The 18,195-nt window shown below is 41.3% G+C and overlaps 1 protein-coding gene across 2 annotated transcripts in view; it reads left to right on the top strand.

Annotated features, from left to right (window-relative positions):
* BCR (BCR activator of RhoGEF and GTPase) overlaps nt 1-18,195 on the top strand; it is a 105,163-nt gene that overhangs the window by 43,531 nt on the left and 43,437 nt on the right. For both annotated transcript variants that reach the window (XM_033001397.2, XM_042805164.1), the window contains 3 exons: nt 6,082-6,266; nt 16,367-16,471; nt 16,992-17,177. In XM_033001397.2, the coding sequence (XP_032857288.2) occupies nt 6,082-6,266; nt 16,367-16,471; nt 16,992-17,177 (476 nt within the window). The remainder of the gene's footprint in view (nt 1-6,081; nt 6,267-16,366; nt 16,472-16,991; nt 17,178-18,195) is intronic.

Here is an 18,195-nt window from a genome sequence, read left to right as displayed (position 1 = left end):
AACAAGTGTTTCATTGCAAGTTGTCAAAATACACCATGCATTCAGAGCCCATTTCATGACTGCCTGCAGAAGGGAAACTCCAGCTTGGCTTCCCTGTATGAAAGTGCTTGTTTAACTCTGCTCTGGTTTTGTGTGTTGTTGGGTGTTTCCTGTGGTGGGTGGGCTGGGTTATGCATTTCACTGCAATTCTTCTTCTGCAACCTATGCTCCCAAACAGCTTGTTCAGCAGTGGTAAGATCATCCTCTGTGGATGCTTTTCTTCTATGGCAAATGATGGGGGGCCTAGTAGGAGTCTCCCTGGTGGATTCTCTTCATGTGCTTAATGGAGAAACACAGTTTGAGGCCATAGGCAGGCTCCGAGCTAGCTTTTGCTACTTTTTGCCTGTTTTCATGCTCATCTAATGCTAAAGAATGAATTTTCAAACTAACGGGATTCTTTGTTGCTAAATGAATTAGTTTTGTGTATGAGTGGGGGCTTCAGGTATCACTAAACATCTTTACAAGTAGATGTACTGTCTTTACATGGAGTAGAGATACAGAGCACAAAGAAGATTGTTTCGAATCTGTTTAGCATCCTAGTGTGCCTTTTCTTCATCAGTCTGAGAAGAACAAAGCTGTAGGGATTTGACATGGCAAACATAGCTATTATTTTTCCTTTTGATACTTGAGCTTTATTCTGGGACAGGCTGCAGATAGAGGTAGACAGCATAATTATTGTTTGTGGATCTCAGTTTTGTGCAAAAGTGTAAAAAGTGTTGAGTGCACTATTTCCTGGTTTTGGAGATGATGATTCAGAAGATGTCAGGGAAATAAGGAAAATGCTTAGTTTTCCACAGTTTAACTCTTCTATTTTTTTTAGAAAGTGATGCTGTATTCCCTAGGCAACTGCGTTCATAGCCCATCTACACTGATGGACTTCTACATGTGCTTGGCACTAGGCCCAAATCCCTCATCCTTTTCCATGTAGCCTGGCCAGCAATAAGAAATAAAATAACATGATTCTGTATTGTTTATTACCAAGCAAACAGTAATATGTAAAAACTGGAGCTAAGGTTGGTAAGGCGTGTTAGTAACTTAAAGATTACCAAAAAAAAAAAGGTAAAAAAACCCCAAAACCCATTGCATTCTGGTAATTTATCCCCAAACCAGCCATGTGTAAATCCCAGGAATTGGCTAAGCTTCAGCCTAAAGGAAACTCAAACACTGTTTTGCTAATACGATGTCTTCAGTTGCAGTAAAAGTTTTTAAGTATACCCACATGAGAACTAACATGCATGTATCCTTTCAGATTGGATTTCTGTGCTGTGAACTAGATCAGAGAGCTGATCCAGCTTATAAGGGAAGCGTCAAAGATATTATTCTTTGTACTGGTTGAGTTCTTTATCTGGACCATAGATATCTGTGGGGTTGCAGAAGTAAGGGAGTAAGAGGGAAAGGGCCATGCAGTGGTCATGGCTTGGTGGGGGAAACCTTAAACCCCTATTGCTCCCAAGACAATGCGTTGTCAAACTGTGGCCTCACATTCCCTGGCATAGAAACACACAGAGGATGCAAACTGCCTTAGCTCTCTTCTGCTCTGCAGCTGCAGGAATGTTTTTGGAGTGAGTACAGACATTACAAACTTGTGCTAGCCTTGGTACCATTTACAATGAAACCACAGTGATGTGGGCCTTTGGCATGAGGTGTAACTCCCCCTCCCATCCAGGATTCTGAGCGTTTACTTAGGCAGGCAGGTCTGAGCTGCTGTGGCTTCACTGCTCTTTTAGCGGGATTAGCTGGAGCACGGCTAGTTTGGAAGCTTCTCTGCATGCTGCTGTTAAGCCTCTCAAGCAGCTATGGATGTTGTGATGCTGTGAAAGTATGACACATGCATTGGAACCATTGTGTGGCCCTGGATTAGACACAGCCGATCTTTCTTTTTACTCAGAAGTTAATTTATTTTTCCCTTCCTGCTTTCAAGTTAGATCTATAACTTGATTTCATAATCCCAAAGAATGAATGTAGCACCCAGCAGAAAGGGTGTAGGCAACAGGACAAGGGAAGAGTGTTGCTGCTGTGCTGAGTGCCAGTGAATTTATGACTGTCAATTTGTTAGATTCTTCCTTAGCCCCCAGCCAGGTGAAATTTGAGGCAATAGAGAGGAGCAGTTTAGAAGAGGGTAGGAACAGGAAAATGAAGAAAAGGAATATTAAGTTTGAGAAAACCAGAAGAAAATTAAAACGGGACAAAGGTGAGAAAGGAGACAAGAGGATGGAAGCAGTAACTGAGGAGAGGGATGGTGGAACTGACTAATAAAACTTGGAGCAAAACAAGGCCAGGGAGGCCAGTAGAGTCCTCTCTCAATGCAGCATGTTTGAGCCCATCATCCTTGTATAGCTACCCTTTGTTCTTAGTTGACCCTAGTCAGCAATTGTCCGTTGCTCCTCTGTTTCATCTTTCTCTGGCATTGACGGCTCAGTTACTGATGACTTAGTGGCTGGCTCTATAAGCAGAGCCGGAACCCTCTTAATGCTCACCTTACCTGAGACACTGGCTAAGAAACAAAGAGCTCTTGTATGAGCCCAGCTGCTGTCTCCACTTGCCATGTACAGTAGCAGCACCCTGGGCAGCTGGAAGTGTCTAAGCAGGTGAGCTCCTGGCTCTGATCTCTTTGCTCCAGTCTTTTTGCTCCCAGGTAGAGCCTCAACAGCCTGTGCAGCATTATGCTGGGTTTAGGAGATCTGAATAACCTAGTTTCCCTAGCAACAGTGGCCTCTTTAATCACAGAGATACAAGTCTACCTCTGTTATTAACGTTAAGACTTGTGTAGTGTATCTGGCTAAGGTAATAGTTTGCTTCTGTTAGAAAAATGGTAAAATAAAAGCAAGAAGGCCCTTCTGCCTTCGAGATAATTAAAATCTCCATAGGTGGATTTCAGTGCTGTATGCAACAATAATAGAAAGAAGAGGGATTATAACTACTTCTAGGCTTTTTAATGTGTGAAGGATCCCTAGAGGATGCAGAAATAAAGTTTTAAATTCTGTGTGGAGCTTTCTATCCACAGATCTCATGGCAGTCTGTGACGCTGATAGATTCATTCCTAGTTGAGATATTTTAATCTTTATGGATGGGGGGGCAAAGTGATTCAAAGAGAGACTGAATCTTGTTGTAAAGCTAGGAATAAATCTCATCTTCTGAGTGTATGTCCTCCACCTGGCCTTTCCATCAGCTTCAGATAAAGGTTCCCCTGTGCAGTAGGAGACAGACATGTTATGGAAGGTAGAAGTGTGAAGCCTGCTTTTTAGCAGCAGAAAGTGAAGAAAGTGAAAATACAGTGATTCACTGCAAGCTTTTCTGCTAATGTATTTTAGTCTGCATTCACTCCCCCATTAACAGAAGTGGAGCAAACTATAAATTTTGACAGTGAACACTGGGAGTGAAAGAAATACTCCTGCTTTAATTTCTGCACAGCAACAGGGTCTTGTTTACTGCCTGTGTACAGGAGAAACTGGTTTGGATAAGAGTAGTTTAGATAAGAGTAGTTTGAACTTCTGAAGGAAAAAGAACTCCTGCTTGATCAAAGACGTGAAGTCTACATAAGTGCCCAGTAATGATGTTCCTCCCTGGATAATGCCAGTGTTAAATTGTCAGTAGTATCTTGCAGGATTCTTGGGTTATAAAGTTGTACAAGGGACAGCTGAATGGAAAGCAGGTATCTGCACTCTTTCACTGAAGTTATATGGTGTTAGGGGTTTTTTGTTTGTTCATGTGGTTCTTTTTTTATATGGCATAAATAATGCAGAGCTGCAAGGAGACACTCATCCTCCTTCCTTTTTATAATTCTGGTTTCTGGAGTCAAAACAGTCCCTTAACCTTCTGGCCAAACATAAGACCATCCATCTTGTGTGTAAGGAGAGTATTTTTACTTCTTCTTTTCAGTGTTTCCTTGTCTGTTTGGGTAGTGCAAGGTGGGAGCCATGCTGTCTTCTCATCTGCATTCTTTTAGCCAAAGAGCTTTTGAAAATTCCAGCATGAGATTTGGTTGGCTGGTATACATTATTCAACTTTGGGATATATTAAAATATTTTGTTTGTGACTGAGCATCCTTATTTCAGCAATTACCCCTCAAGCCTCTGTTTACCAAGTCAACTTAATAGAATGTCTTATAAATGACTGGGGAGCTCTGGAAACCTCTAACATCTAGACAAAAGTCCCTTCCAGAGAACATGTACCACTTTTTTTGTTTGGTGTGTGTCCCGTACACCCCCTACTCCCCCTGTCCATTCCTGTGGTGTTGCACAATCTAATGAGTCTTTTGAGGAACTCTGAGAGCTTGAGCACAAGGTAATACCACAAGCAGGCGGGTGACATAAAACTCACTGAGCTTGTTAAAATAATATTGCCATGGTTCTTCAGCATGCTAAAGGCCTTGTACACAGCTCTTATTTAGCTGGGTGGTATTTGGTACGAACCAAGACAGAGGCTCACTTCTACAGTGAGTTTATTGTTGGATTTTCAGTATATTGTTTGTATAAATTCCCTAGACCAGCTCTCCCTCCTGAATAAACCACATGGATCAAGTTTTATTCTGTTCCACACAAAGTTCACATCCTTTACTGCAATGAGTCATGCTTTAAAGGAGTTTACTGTGAGGGAGGAAAGTGGGCTTTAAAATGTTACTCCTCCACCCTGCCTTGGTGATGTTTAACAGGATTATTAGTATGCTTGGCAGCTGCTGCTTATTATTTTCACAGAACCTGGATATTTGTGAAAACAAGTAAAAATTGATTCTACTTGTGTTCAATTGTGAATTTAATGCATAATTTTAAACTTCTAAAACAAAGAAAGCTTTTGCCTTTTTTTTTTTTTTTTTTTTTGGTGGCTTTGTCTTCCATAAAGCTTGCCTTCTACTGTAAAAGTGGATCTATCTTACCTTCCTGTGATTGCTTTTCAGTTTTGGGAGAAGAGTGGCATTTTGTGACTTATAAAAGAAAGAAGAGGAACTCTACCATTTTGTGTTCAGTGGCCCATGCATGGCCATTACTGTTACAGACAGGACACTTCTGGGCATTGACAGGTGAAAGTGCTTCACAGGTCCATGTAACTCATATGTAAAGGTTGTCTCCAGCTTCTCTCAAGCAGGATGTGTGTGATATGGTGCCACTATACAGAAAGCAAATTTTGGTCCTCTGTGTATATTTCTTTGTGCAGAGAGGTAAAAAGCCTTTTAATCTATGGTAGAGGGAGGTGCTCAGTGTGTATCCTTAACAGATTTTTTCAGAAACAGTTTCTGTATGCAGCTACTAAAGATACCAGAACCAATTTTACTACTCATCTTTCCTGCAGAATTTCACTGATATCTCATGCAGTAATGGTTAATTTGACTCCTCATACCACAATCCTTTTTTATTTGTGTTTTGGTTGGTTTCTTTTTTGGGACACATACACACACACACAGAGGGGAGGGTAGGAGGGAGCAGGGTGGTTTGTTCATTTGTTTAAGGAGTTAGTCTCAAAATTGAGGAAGTGGGGCAGTCAATAGAAGAGGGCCTTTTAGGATTTTATTTTTGGCAGTAGGCTGTTTCACTTGACATCTAAGACCTTTCTTTCCTAGTCCTCTTGTTCCTAGAGGTCTGGAAAGAGTTATGTGTCTCCCCTGAGCTATGTATTATCTATGATTGCTAAACTGGCAGGGGCATCATCTGCTTCTGTACAACAGAAAAAACGGGGTCTGTTACCCTAACCCACCCCATTCCTAAACCCAAACTCCATAACTCTTATGGAGCCTGCAAAAGGATTTCTTTTAATGCTAATGCTTTTGAAGGAAAACTTGAGGGAAGGAGCTATAGTTAAATGAACCTCAATGTTAGATATTAGGAAGGACTTCACCTTTTAGGACTCAGAATGAGTGAAGTGAATGTTTGGTGACAACATAAGTTTGGATCAAATGAAGGTGTAAATTTAATTATATTTATCTATCTCTGACTCTGGGATTACTGATAAGTAATCGTAATGGTTGAGGCAGGCAGTGCCTTGTTTGACCAGCCTCTCTCCTGTCCAGCTTGACTCTAACCAGACAGATTTTTCTCCTGTGCTTTACAGATGCTTCATTCAGCGGCACACCACCTAGCTATGCGTACGATGCAGACCGTGCTGAAGAACAGAGGCGACATCATGATATGATGCCCTATATTGATGACTCGCCATCATCCTCACCCCATCTCAGTTCCAAGAGTCGGGGCAGCCGAGACACCTTATCTTCAGGATCTCTGGAATCTACAAAATCAGTGAGTCCTTTCCTGCCTTTTTGGAGTCAGCAAATGCTTATGATTTTGCAAGGGGTAGACTGCTTTAACAGAGAGCAAAGACAAGGGACTACCCCCACTGTGGGACAGATTACCTGACATAATATAGCAGTGCCTGATTTATATGGTCTATTTAAAGTTAAACTGAGGCTTCTAAGCTTCAGGGATGAGTGTTGTGTGTATGGTATTTAAGCCTCAGTTTTTCACCCTTTATGAATTTTAGTGGAGAGAATTGGTAATTAATTGCTGTTGAGAGGGTACCTAAATACCAGATATTTTGGAAAGGAGACTCTGGAACTAAACATCCTACATTAAGATGTTCATATATCTGTGCATGTGGGTTGTCATTGCCTTTCACATGGAAAATAAATTATTTTCAGGTAGGTTAAAGGCTTTGATAAAGCCTCTAGAATATAAGAACTGTTTCCTTCACCCTATGAAATTGGAATAAGAGGAATTAAATCAGCCAGCTCTGAAGTGTGGTAGCTTTGGGTGGGAGATGGCTGCTTCCTGTAATGAATTTGACTATTTACTAAATAGCTATCTATATAATCAGTTATGGTAGATAAAAAGTTCTGAAGGGACTACCTACCCTGACCTGTGGGTTGGTGTGGACCTCCAGGCTATCTTGCTTTATTTTTGCTTCAGGTTTAGTAGCCTGAGCATAGCTTGGAACTTAAGGAAAATGTCTGGTTTTGTTTTTGCAATAGTCTTGGTAGAGAGACTGCTGCTTGCCTTGGTAAATAACTATTGACTCTGCTGTCTTCACAGTCAAAAATGTTTTAGTTTCAGCTTGAATTTGTTTGACTTTCAACCTTTGTTTCTCTTTATCCTTTTGCTTCCTAGATTGTAAAGCACTTCAATCCCAAGTTGATGTTTCCCTGAATATCTTTGTCATCTGCAAACTTTTGGTTTCCCCAAGTCATTCATAAAAATGCTTAATAGCACAAAGACAACTGTCACTTCCTTCCTACTGTATTTTCAAGAAAGTGTAGCCAAACAACCTTGAATTCCCACATTGTAAAAGACACTTTGAAATTTGTCATTTAAGTGGTTTAGCATATATGTTGGCTTTATATTGTTCAGTCCTATTAAGATGTCATGAAAGAAGATGGATATTTTAGAGATATCAGTGTACATGTAAATCAACACCATCACCTTTATCAGACAGTTTTATTTATCTTGCACCAAAACAGTTTCAAGAGTCTGACAAGTTCCACAAAGCATTGCTACTTAGCATTCATTATATGCATTCTTCTATTACTCTTTATTGATTAGTTTCATGTCATATGCTTCCTTACTTTTTCTAAGATGAATGTTAGATTAAGAAGCCTACTTGAGTCAGTGTTCTTGTTATTCTTTCTCATTTGTAAAATGCATTGTCAAGATCTCTCAAAGCATTATCAAGTACATATATTGTTGATATTTGCCTAATTTTATTTGACTTTAAAGTATGGAATCTAGTTAGCTGCTTATGCTTTAGTCTATTAATTCCGAGATGCTTTTTTATCTCAAGATGAGAATTCTTGTGAAATCTAAGAGGCTTTTGAATGAAGAAATGATCATTAGTAAATTCAAAATCTCCAAGAATGTTTTAATATTGGCTTGAGATTTCCAGGTTATATTTCTCAAGATGAAGGAAAAATGCTATGTGACTACATATGGCTGAGAGTTATCTTAAAGGAACCAGTTATCATAGTGCCTGTGACTGGAGGCCTGGAAGAGACACTACCTAATTATTAATCTTGTTCTTTATTTGTTTGAATATTGTATCATAAGCATTTAACAGCAGTTAATTTCAGTTACCTTAATAATGCTAGAAGGCTGCCTTTTAAGAAATTATTTTTAACATAAATGACTGCTTTCTTCTGACTATAAAAAGATGTTTTATAGCTTCCTGAAGAAAGCACTGTCCTGATACAGATTAGACTTTTAATCATGAACGTCAACTGCTTCAGCTGGTCCTGTCTGTAATTAGTCCACAAATGACAATGCCACTCAGGAAGGACAGTCCGTGACAAGGAGGAAGAGACTAATTTATATATGGTTGTAGTATTTCCCAAACAAGTTAAGCTTTCTGTCATCATGAGTTGTTAGATGGTTTTTACTGTAGTTACGTTTTCATCTGTAGTGGAAAAGACATCAGTAACAAAATTAAGTGTCAAACACACCGTGCTGAGCCAAGCACATAAAATGTGCTGGACCAGAAATACCAGGATGTATGTTTTTTCTATTTTCTTTTTCATTACACTTGACTAGCAGAAAACATGTTTTGTTTACATGTGTGTGCTTTTATAGTTGTCTCCTTGTGCTTCTTTCTTAGGTGCCTGCAATTACTTCAGAAAAGTTTAGATTGTCTTTATGGTCAGAGTCTAGAAATCAACAGTTAACTGTATTTAACAACATAACACATGCACTACATACACCACTTTGACAAAAGATTAAGATTGTAAAGTCATTCAGAAGTTAAGAAATGAGTATGGTTATCCAGCCTTGCCTTGGGCCGATAGCCTTGTCTTGAATCTTTATGATAACTTTCAATTACACAATCATGTCCTATTTTTTCTATGGGGTTCTGCATTGCTCAGCATATATAGTAAGTGATACTCACTGGATTCAATAGTTTACATCTAGAGCTATGTATACCCCTTATTTACAGGACACTGCAAACTCTGCTCTGAGTACAAAAGTACTCATTTCCTTTTGGCATGACCATTAACTCCAAATACATTTGGAATGCCGCACAGGTCTTAATTATCCTTGCAATGTTCCTGTGAGATAAGAGGATGGTATGTTCACTAACCACGGGTAGTGAACAGATTATAGGAAAAGCATCTACTAATTTTGGGTGCTTAATGTGAGATGTATAATGTTCTGCAAATCCAGGTTCTGACTTTTAAATGCAGTTTTCTTCACATTTGAAGTGAAATCCCTTTAATTTCACTTGCACCTAAGAGTTAACAACATGCTAGTCACACACCCAGAAAATGGAAAACATTGCAAACAATTACTTTTTTTTATTTTTTTCATTTTTAAATATAATTCTAGCTAATTCACTTTGCATCACACAGACATAGCAGCATTCTGGTGTGATGTTCATCTGCCTTATCCGTCAGACCAGCTGCCTTCTTGGAGATTGGGTTGCGGCTATCTGGATATTGAGGACATTTTGCTTTGACTTATTTTGCGGGCTTGCCCTGGGCTGTGTATTTTTCTCACCAGTATTTGACTTACATAAGTGACTTATATGTAAGTGCTCCTTGTAGCATCTATAGCCTTTTGTTGGATAGCGCATCAGGGTTCCACCTGGTCTACCCAGCCACTACAGAGAAAGTGCAGAGTAGCAAAAGCAGTATCTCTTTCTAAAAGAGAATGAAGAGATACCTCCTGGACTACTTGTGGAGGGGCTTCATGTTATTCCCTCAGCATGTAGGGTCACCAGCTCCTAACATCTCATGTTCAGTGTTCCGGGAAGTGAAGGCTGCAGTTGCTTCCAGGTTTGTGGTGTTCTACGCCTTGTCATTTTGTAACTGTTTTCCAATCCCCCCTACCACCTGCATAGTATAAGCAGATAAAAAGACACCAGCTGGTCTGCCTCCAAACTGTACCTCTTCAGCCACCTCTTACGTATTCATATTCCACCTGCTGTGTGTCCACTGCCCACACATCTGTTGCTATCCAAGGAGGGTGACAAGAGGTGCAGCAGCAATAGTTTTGTCTGTGACCGAGAAGCTATAATCGACACTGAAGTTTGTAGTGTGGATCTTAACATCCCCTGACTTGACATTTTTGTGGTAAGGAAACCTTAACAAATGTTTGTATTGAGCAAGCTAGGTCGTACCCCCTCTTCTGGCTCTTCCAGAATCTCATGCTGAGCTGCTGACGCATGTCCTGGCATAAAGCCAGTGCTTTTGCCAAACTTTGTTGCTCTGAAGCAGGCCTACGAGGGAAGAGGAAGAAGCAGAAATAGGTTCCACTAATGCTTAAGTTGTTTGTTTGTTTAACATGAAGTGATTTAATTTTCCTGAACCTTGCTTCTGTAATAGTTGAACTGCTGTGATTGAACTTTCCAAAAATTCTGGAAACCTGTCTTGGAAAATGTCAGCCCAAATGTTTGCCGAATAAGACAGTGCTGGTAGCTTCAGAAAGTGTCAGACAATGTTTGTAATAGGTAGTGATAATTCACTCCCAGAAGGACAGAGAGTGTGTCTGTCTTCCCCATACAGCTAGGATGAAAAGTGGAGAAAATACCCAGATAGAGTTAGAGGAGGACAAGGGGAGAGCTTGCTATAGTATTCTCAGGGCATTGGAAAGTGCTGGGACAGCTGGAAAACTAATGACTGACACCCTTCACTAGAGAAGAGTTATTGCCAAGAGTGTTGGAGTGGGTAGCTTGTGGCTTGGAGGCTACAGAGACTGAGAAAGGATGGGAAGCTTCAGTTGTCATGATCCTATTGCTGCTACTCTATGTGGGGAGAGATTACTGCATTGGGAAGAGTAGAAATAAGAAAGGCCTTTCAAGATCTGCTTGCCAACAAAACCAGTCTCAAAGACATGTGTGGTGCTCTGGAGGTGGGTACAGGGCAGCCAGTGGGAAGGCAAAGCTGGTTCCGTCTGTGTGTCATTGTCATCACCCCATCCCTCACTGAAATGAGGGGAGTCATTTCTCTAGAGTTTAGAAGATGAGTTTTTTGCCAATAGATCTCTGCAATTGTATATACCGTGGACAGGGAGGCAGGAGTGCTAAAACTGAGTGATTAACTACTACTTTCTGTTCTGCTTGGAGGGGAAATTGGTTGGTACTTAGAGATTTCCAAGTAGAATTTCTCTTTCCTTCTTTGCTGTGCAGTCCATTGCTGGCAGAGCATTGGCAGCCATTGCCACTCCTGAGACCAAATTCTTTTGTTCTCACTATCTGCCAGCTATGTGGAAAGCAGGGCTGTGACAGAGCAGGCTGTGGATATTTCTCCTAGCTTGGTCCCAAGAGGGTCCAGAAAAGTTGACCTCTGAAGCTACATCAATAAATGGGAGTACTGCTCTGCTTGGTACTCCTGTTGCTAGCTTGTCCTTCCCTCTCCAGCATTTCCAAATCCTCCTTTGTCTTCTCAGTATTTGGGTTTGTTTTGTTTTACTGTCACTTTCCCCTCACCACCCCCAGCAGATGCAACTTTTCCTTCTCCAAATCTTTGCTCCTTAAGGTCTCTGCCTGGATGTACATCCCGCCCTGAGGAGACCTGGCACACCAGTACTGATATTATAAATAATGTTGCCTCTTGTCCCTGCTCCTTCCCTTCCCTGCATGGAACATGATTGGCTTGATGACAGAATTTGCCCTGTTTAATATCACCAAGACAATGAAACACCTTCAGCCTGTTTAGCAGAAGCTTTCAAAGATATTTACACTTTAAAAATTGAAATGAATAGTTTTTTAATTTCACAGGCTGTCAGCTTCTCTATGAGATTCTGAGCTGTCCTTACAGGAAACTTCTCCTTTGAACATATTTATTGCACAGCATATGAACACACTGTACCAAAAGAAGGTCTGAGAGTTAAAGTGCCTTTTATACGCCCACTTTGAATCACTGATTCTCTTTACAGAGCTGTGCTGGCAGTAACCACTTTGCAAAATCTTACGTGTTGTGGTTTCTAGATTCTTAATCTGCGTTCTTCTAACATTTGCAAGAAAACAATTATTGCTGTTAAACAACCAGAAAGCCCCAAGTTCTTTAAACAGAGACGGGAAGAGCTGAATCTGTCTAATCCTTGGAGCTGGTGAATCTCAGGCTTGCAGTAATTGAATACAACATGCATTGCCAACCTGGTTAGTAAACTAAAGTGCTTAAGCTGACAAGCTGTAAACACAATCAAAACAGCCATGGCTCAGGGCCAGTGTATGCATGCTCTCTTCTATCTTCAGTGCTTCTAACCACTCTGACTGGCCTTGGTTGAGGGCACAAGATTGCACTTATGACTGTGACTCAGTCTTTTGGTTTTTAAGTCTTTGGAATAGGACGAAGCACCACTCAGTTGAGATGAAAACACCAGAACCGTATAGGCGTGAGATACTCATGAAACTTCCTTTACACTGCTTTCCACCGTCTTTTTGTATGTGTGTGTGTGTGTGTTTTTGTTTTGTTTTGTTTTTTTTAATGTAGTTCATGAGAAGTGGGAGCAAAGCACTGATTTCTTGCTTGTTTGTTCAGAACTGGCTGGATGTTGGGTCCTCACAGTTCCCATGGCAGATGGACAGGAATGCTCTCGCTGCTGCCCTGTGATAGTCTTGTAAGATAGACTTATTCTGAAACTCATGGGTAGAAAGGTAGCCAAAAGTTGGAAGGGCAATACAGAAAGGCTAGAAATGGATTCTGGCATCGAAGAGGTAGGAACAGAGTCAGAACATGAAATACTAGTCAGACTTGTACAGGTAAAAACCAGGCTGACCAAGGTGGGTAGGAAGCATGGGATGGACTGCTGACCACCCGGCACTCCCTGCTGAGTAGTTAGCTTGCCAATACAGCCAGCGTCCACATCCTGCTGGGAACACCCCATCTGCACTGTGGTTAATAGGTCTCTTTTCCCCAAGGTAATGTGGTACCAACTCCTCCTCTTTCCACAAGCAGCTCACAAATTTCTGACTGCTTCTTTCTTGGCAGGGTAGGGGAAAGGAGTCCTCAGCCTTGGCAGATCTCCCTGAACCGGTGGGAAGCTTGATACTTATGCCCTGGATGTTCCCTCTTAACTGCCCTCCTGCCTGGAGTGCAGAAACAGAGCAGTCAGTGAGGCTGTTGTGGTCACAGTGTTGCTCTTTGTTTCCCTTTTTTGTCAGATATGGACAAAGCAGAAAATGCCCTTGGGTGCTGGGTGTATCACATCTTGGTGTGCTGTAAGGGGAGAGTGGAAGAACAGTCTTACAGTAGTTCTGCATGCTAATTGCTCTCTCTTGTTTTGGGTGAGCAGGTAAGCCTGTTCCCAATTGTTTTCACACCAAATAATAAACTTGCTCCTCCTCTTCCTGATGTTGGCACCAGCTCCCAGTGGATTTCTCAAGTCCTGGAGTACGTTTCATAACAAGTGTGACTTAAAAAGCACCCTGAGGCTGAAGGAAGCACAGGGGCTGTTTTCCAGATGTTCATCAAGCAGCAAGAGCTGCTGCTCAGTGCAGCCCCAGATGACTTTGTCAGACAAGGCCTCCCTCAGCAGGAAACTCTTGTCAGGGCACTGGCTCTCAGGAGGAAATTCAGCGTGGCATCACAATGCAGACAGCAGCGCCGTGGTGTTGTATTGATCCCTGACACAGCAGGAACAGCAGGAGATCATCTTTTCACATATGAGGGATCTGTATGAAAATTTGAGGTACTGCATTGGAAACCTTGTAATATGCTATGTGATTGCCGGATAAACACCCCTGAGGGTTTCTTCAGCAACTGCTGTACTGTAGCTTAAAGCAGCCAGGCCCTGCCCTGTCTGGCTGCATCCGAGGCTAGAGTTTTGCAAGCATCAAGCTTGGAAAATGCTCCTATTAAAAAGGATTAGGACAATACCGTGGACTTTGCAAAGTGACCTTGTGGTAATGGCCAGGAAGTAAGCCTCTAGTGTGTCCTGGGAGATGTTTGTCTCTCTGAAAGCACATCTCTTTAAAAGAGAGGAAATTAACATTCAGGCAGAAAATGCTTTCTCCTGTCAGCTGATGGTGCCCAGCAAGAACTGGGTTGCAAATTAAAGCTTTTATTTCTGAAGAGGAAAACTGTTGTGCTGCTGTCATGATGGGGAAGTTTGAATCGTTTAAATAACTTGTCACTGTGTGCTGCTCTTTACAGATGTTACAAACATACCCAGCTGGTTTTTAAATCCTCACCTCCAAGAGAACCTGCTAAAGATAATTATAGTGCTGTGTCAATATTGACCAGTTACCTCATTCTCCACAGTGGGGACTTTGGAGCACTGCTAGTTCTTCTCAATGCTTCTTTGTGATGCTGCATTTTTCTTTTGTAAGTGCTGTAAGAAATCTTTGGAAACTAAGAGGTATTGCGTTTTTCTTGCATCAGGGCTGCTACATCCATGCCTCTTTGGATGAAGGGAATATTTGTTAAACGTCTTGGGGCTGTCTGTCTTGATGACATATATGTACCATGCCTTACAAAATGGTCAGTGGGGTGGACATCCAGGCATTACTAATACAGAAATCATAATGTTGCACATTTCTGTTTGAGCTGTAACAGGCAGTCACACGAGTGCTCTGTAGATGCACAGAACCTGTTGGAGCATTCATTTCACCATGAAGTTTGTCACTGGTGTTTTTCTGAAACCTTCTGAACACGACTGCTGAATTACAAATTCCTAGCTTCATTGAGATGCCCTTTCAAGATTTTAAAAGGCACTGTGGTTCTTACTGAACCTCACTTGAAGGGTGGGATGCAAAGACAAGCTCTTCTTTCCATGCAGTACCTGATGTGCGTGTAAATTCTACTCATTTCCTTAGAACAGCTTCTGTCTGCCACTTTTATTTAAGAGGTGATGGTAGTATTTGACACCTCACAAAATTTTTATAAAGTAGTTGCTGCAAGGTCTTTTAGACTGGAAAATAGCTTGTGAAATTTAATGAAAGCATTCAAAAATCAGGATAGTTATTGATGAGACTGAATCCAGAAATATCTGGGAGCGTGAGGATCCGTTTTTTTCTTCATGTGGTGCGTAGGCTTAAAGTCACACTCAGAATATGATAGTTACTGTAAGCTTACCTATAGCCACAATACCTTCTCTCCATAATGAACCTCGTGTATACATCTACAGGGTTCAAAGCATAGGACCCTAAACTGAATGGAGCTTTTTTTGTCAGCTGTAGGGCTTTATGTTCAGGCAGTAGAGTGGAGCATACCACTGTTTCCTGATCCTCCTGCTGCTGAAATCAATAGCTGAAGATTCTGCCGGGTATTAAGAGGAGTGTGATGGAGCCCCAAACACCCTACCCAAAGCCCTGAAAGTATCTATCCTTCCAGATCCAACTACTGACTCTATTCTTAGAGACATTTTAACAACATATAAAGGTTGCAAGAATTGTAAAAAGATATTTCTGTGAATGACAGAAATAAAAAGAACTGAAAATAAGATTCTGTAAAAGGAGGATGTTTCTCATTATTTATAACCTTCATTGTTTGGCCATATCTTTTTCAGAGTTTATGGATATACTTAATTTCACTTTATCAGGTTAAACATTTTTCAGGTAACAGTTTTGAGAGGAAGGATAACTGAAATTCAACAGAGGGGATTACTGCTTCTCTTAACACTTGATGCTATTCTTCCCTTGATGTGTATATTTGCCCATGAACTTTGTTGTTGTTGTTTCCCCCCTTTCTCTTTCTTCGGATATTTTGGTTAAGAACTCCTTCGTGGAATCCCAATAAGAAAATCAGCAAGTGCGTTCCAAGCAATGCTGATTATTCCATCCTCTAACTAAAAATAGGCACTGTGCTAGCTGGCACTGAAAAATAACTTAGTGAACAGTAGAGAGTGGGAGAAAGAACAGCCATCTTAACAGCAATGTCAGGCAGTAACTGCTGTATATTCATGTGCATCTGTGTAGATGCAGGGGAAGTGGTCTTGTCTGCATAGAGAAGCATGGCTTTGGAGTAAGATCATAGAGAACCCTCATGGGAGGAGGGAGTGAATTGCACATAACTAAGAGTCCGTAAGATTTGTTTAGGAGGATAAATTCCAAATTTTCAAGTTCTGTGTTTTGAATTTTGTGAAGAACTCAAGAGCACCTAATTGAGGCTACCAAAGTTGGATGACTAAAGTGAACACCTGTAAATAATCTAGTTGACATCAGTTGCTGGTAAATAAAAATTTCTTTAATGTTTTATGTTTGCATGTTTCTAGAAACAGGGCACTGAGCACAGGTAGGGTTTTTTGTTTTTTTTTTTTGTAGTCTGAAATTAAACCAAAAAAACCAAGCATGCTATGGTCAGCTGAACTATATCTTTTACTCTCCATCCTCATTCTTGTTTTTTTGCTTTGTCTCCCCCTGCCCCCCCTTTTTTTTTTCCTTCTTTGTTTTTTCTTTTTTCTCAACAACTTCTTTGTAGAGTGAGCCAGACTTGGAGAAAGGCCTGGAGATGAGAAAATGGGTCCTGTCAGGTATCCTAGCCAGTGAGGAAACCTACCTGAGCCACCTGGAGGCTCTGTTGCTGGTAAGTGCTGGTGACAGATACCGCTTCAAACACTGGTACTTGAGTTTTCACTGCTACTTCCATCCAGAATTTCTCAGAACTTCACATACCACATGTTACAAGTTGCTGGGTGCAAAGGGTAGTTGTTACTCCTGTTCTCCAGTAGAGAAAAACAGGCTTAAAGAAAGAACTGGATATGGCACAGACAGGGAGTTATGAGTGTGGTAGTATTCAGGAGCCCTGTCTTTCAGTATCCTGTGCTAATTATTAAAAACATCGCTGCACAATTGGACAGAGATTAAGGAAATGGAGTGCAAAGGGATTTTGATCACACCATTAGTATCCTGGGAAAATCCACCTACCAGGGGTGACTGATCCCCATAAGAGAACTTGTTACTGTCTAGATTTCAGGAATTGTGTGAATGCAAATATCACTTATTAATAGGGTGAAAAACAGCTCTCTGGAGGGATGTGTTGTAATGTGGCAAGGGTGGTTATACTTGGTTTGCCTGATAATGATTTCCTTCTTTCCTCATCTCAGCCTATGAAGCCTTTGAAAGCAGCTGCCACCACCTCTCAGCCTGTGTTGACGAGTCAGCAGATTGAGACAATATTCTTCAAAGTGCCTGAGCTCTATGAGATCCACAAAGAGTTCTATGATGGGCTTTTTCCCCGAGTGCAGCAGTGGAGTCACCAGCAATGCGTAGGGGACCTCTTCCAAAAATTGGTGAGTCAGATACCATCATGAAAGTTTGTTACCTCTCATTCCATCTCATAGGTGCTGGGACGATTCCCTTTGGTGACTCTGCATACACCAAAGAGATGAAAGCCCATAGCTGGGTTAAATGAGAGGCTTCTAGCTTTGCCACTGTAGTGAAGAGCCTATAGCAAAAGTGCCTGTTTCATTGCCTTTAGTTAAAGACTCCAGCAAGCTATACTACTAATACAAATACGACTTCACAGAAATGTTGAATCTCCAGAGTGTCTGCAGTGTTGTCAAACCATTTGCTTTAGAGAAAAAATGGGAGAATGGCAGTGTTAAAAAGCATACAGCTAAGTGTTTCTCATTATTGCTGAACTCCCCCACACATACTTATTTCTCACTGTGGTGCTTTGCTCTATCTGGTGCTGATTTTCTCTGTTTTATGGTCATCACCTTTGGCTTTGCTTTTCTACCACCATCCTGGCCTTGATACTCCCTTTGCTGCTATGCTGATGCAGTCAACCTGCTGCTGAGAATCCTCCAAGCAACCTAAACAAAACTCTGAGTGCAGAATAGGACAAAGACATATACAGTGTATTCCTGAGGCTGAATTAAAAATGCTGAGTTTCTGAGCCAGATGACAAATTGTTTGCATTCTAGGAGATTCCTGTGGCCCCTTTAGCCTCTCCCATAGCATGTGCAGAGAGCAAAGGATTAAAGGAGCTGTTTTTTCCTTTTTAGAAAAGAAAAGAATTTCTGCATTCCTGAGGTGCCTCTGATTCTCAGGGTAGGAGTGACATTCCAGTGAGGGGTTTATTGGATGGGGAGTATGCTTTACTAGGGTCACTCAATTGTTAGCAGCTGTGTAGCCCAGCACCAGCCGCATCCCCTATGGAGAAGGGAGAGATGGGCCTGGAAGATGATGTTTTCCACGCATGCCAGCAGCTCAAGATCAAAATACGGGAATCTGCTTTTCATTGCCAGCATGTTTTAGCCAGGAAGGGCCAAGTTGGTGCCTTGGTGAGTAGTTCATGGTATGCAA

The sequence above is a fragment of the Tyto alba genome, unplaced genomic scaffold (assembly GCF_018691265.1).
Source record: "Tyto alba isolate M040663 unplaced genomic scaffold, T.alba_DEE_v4.0 Super-Scaffold_44, whole genome shotgun sequence".
Taxonomy (NCBI): Eukaryota; Metazoa; Chordata; class Aves; order Strigiformes; family Tytonidae; genus Tyto; species Tyto alba.
This window is presented reverse-complemented; position numbering and strand designations above follow the sequence as displayed.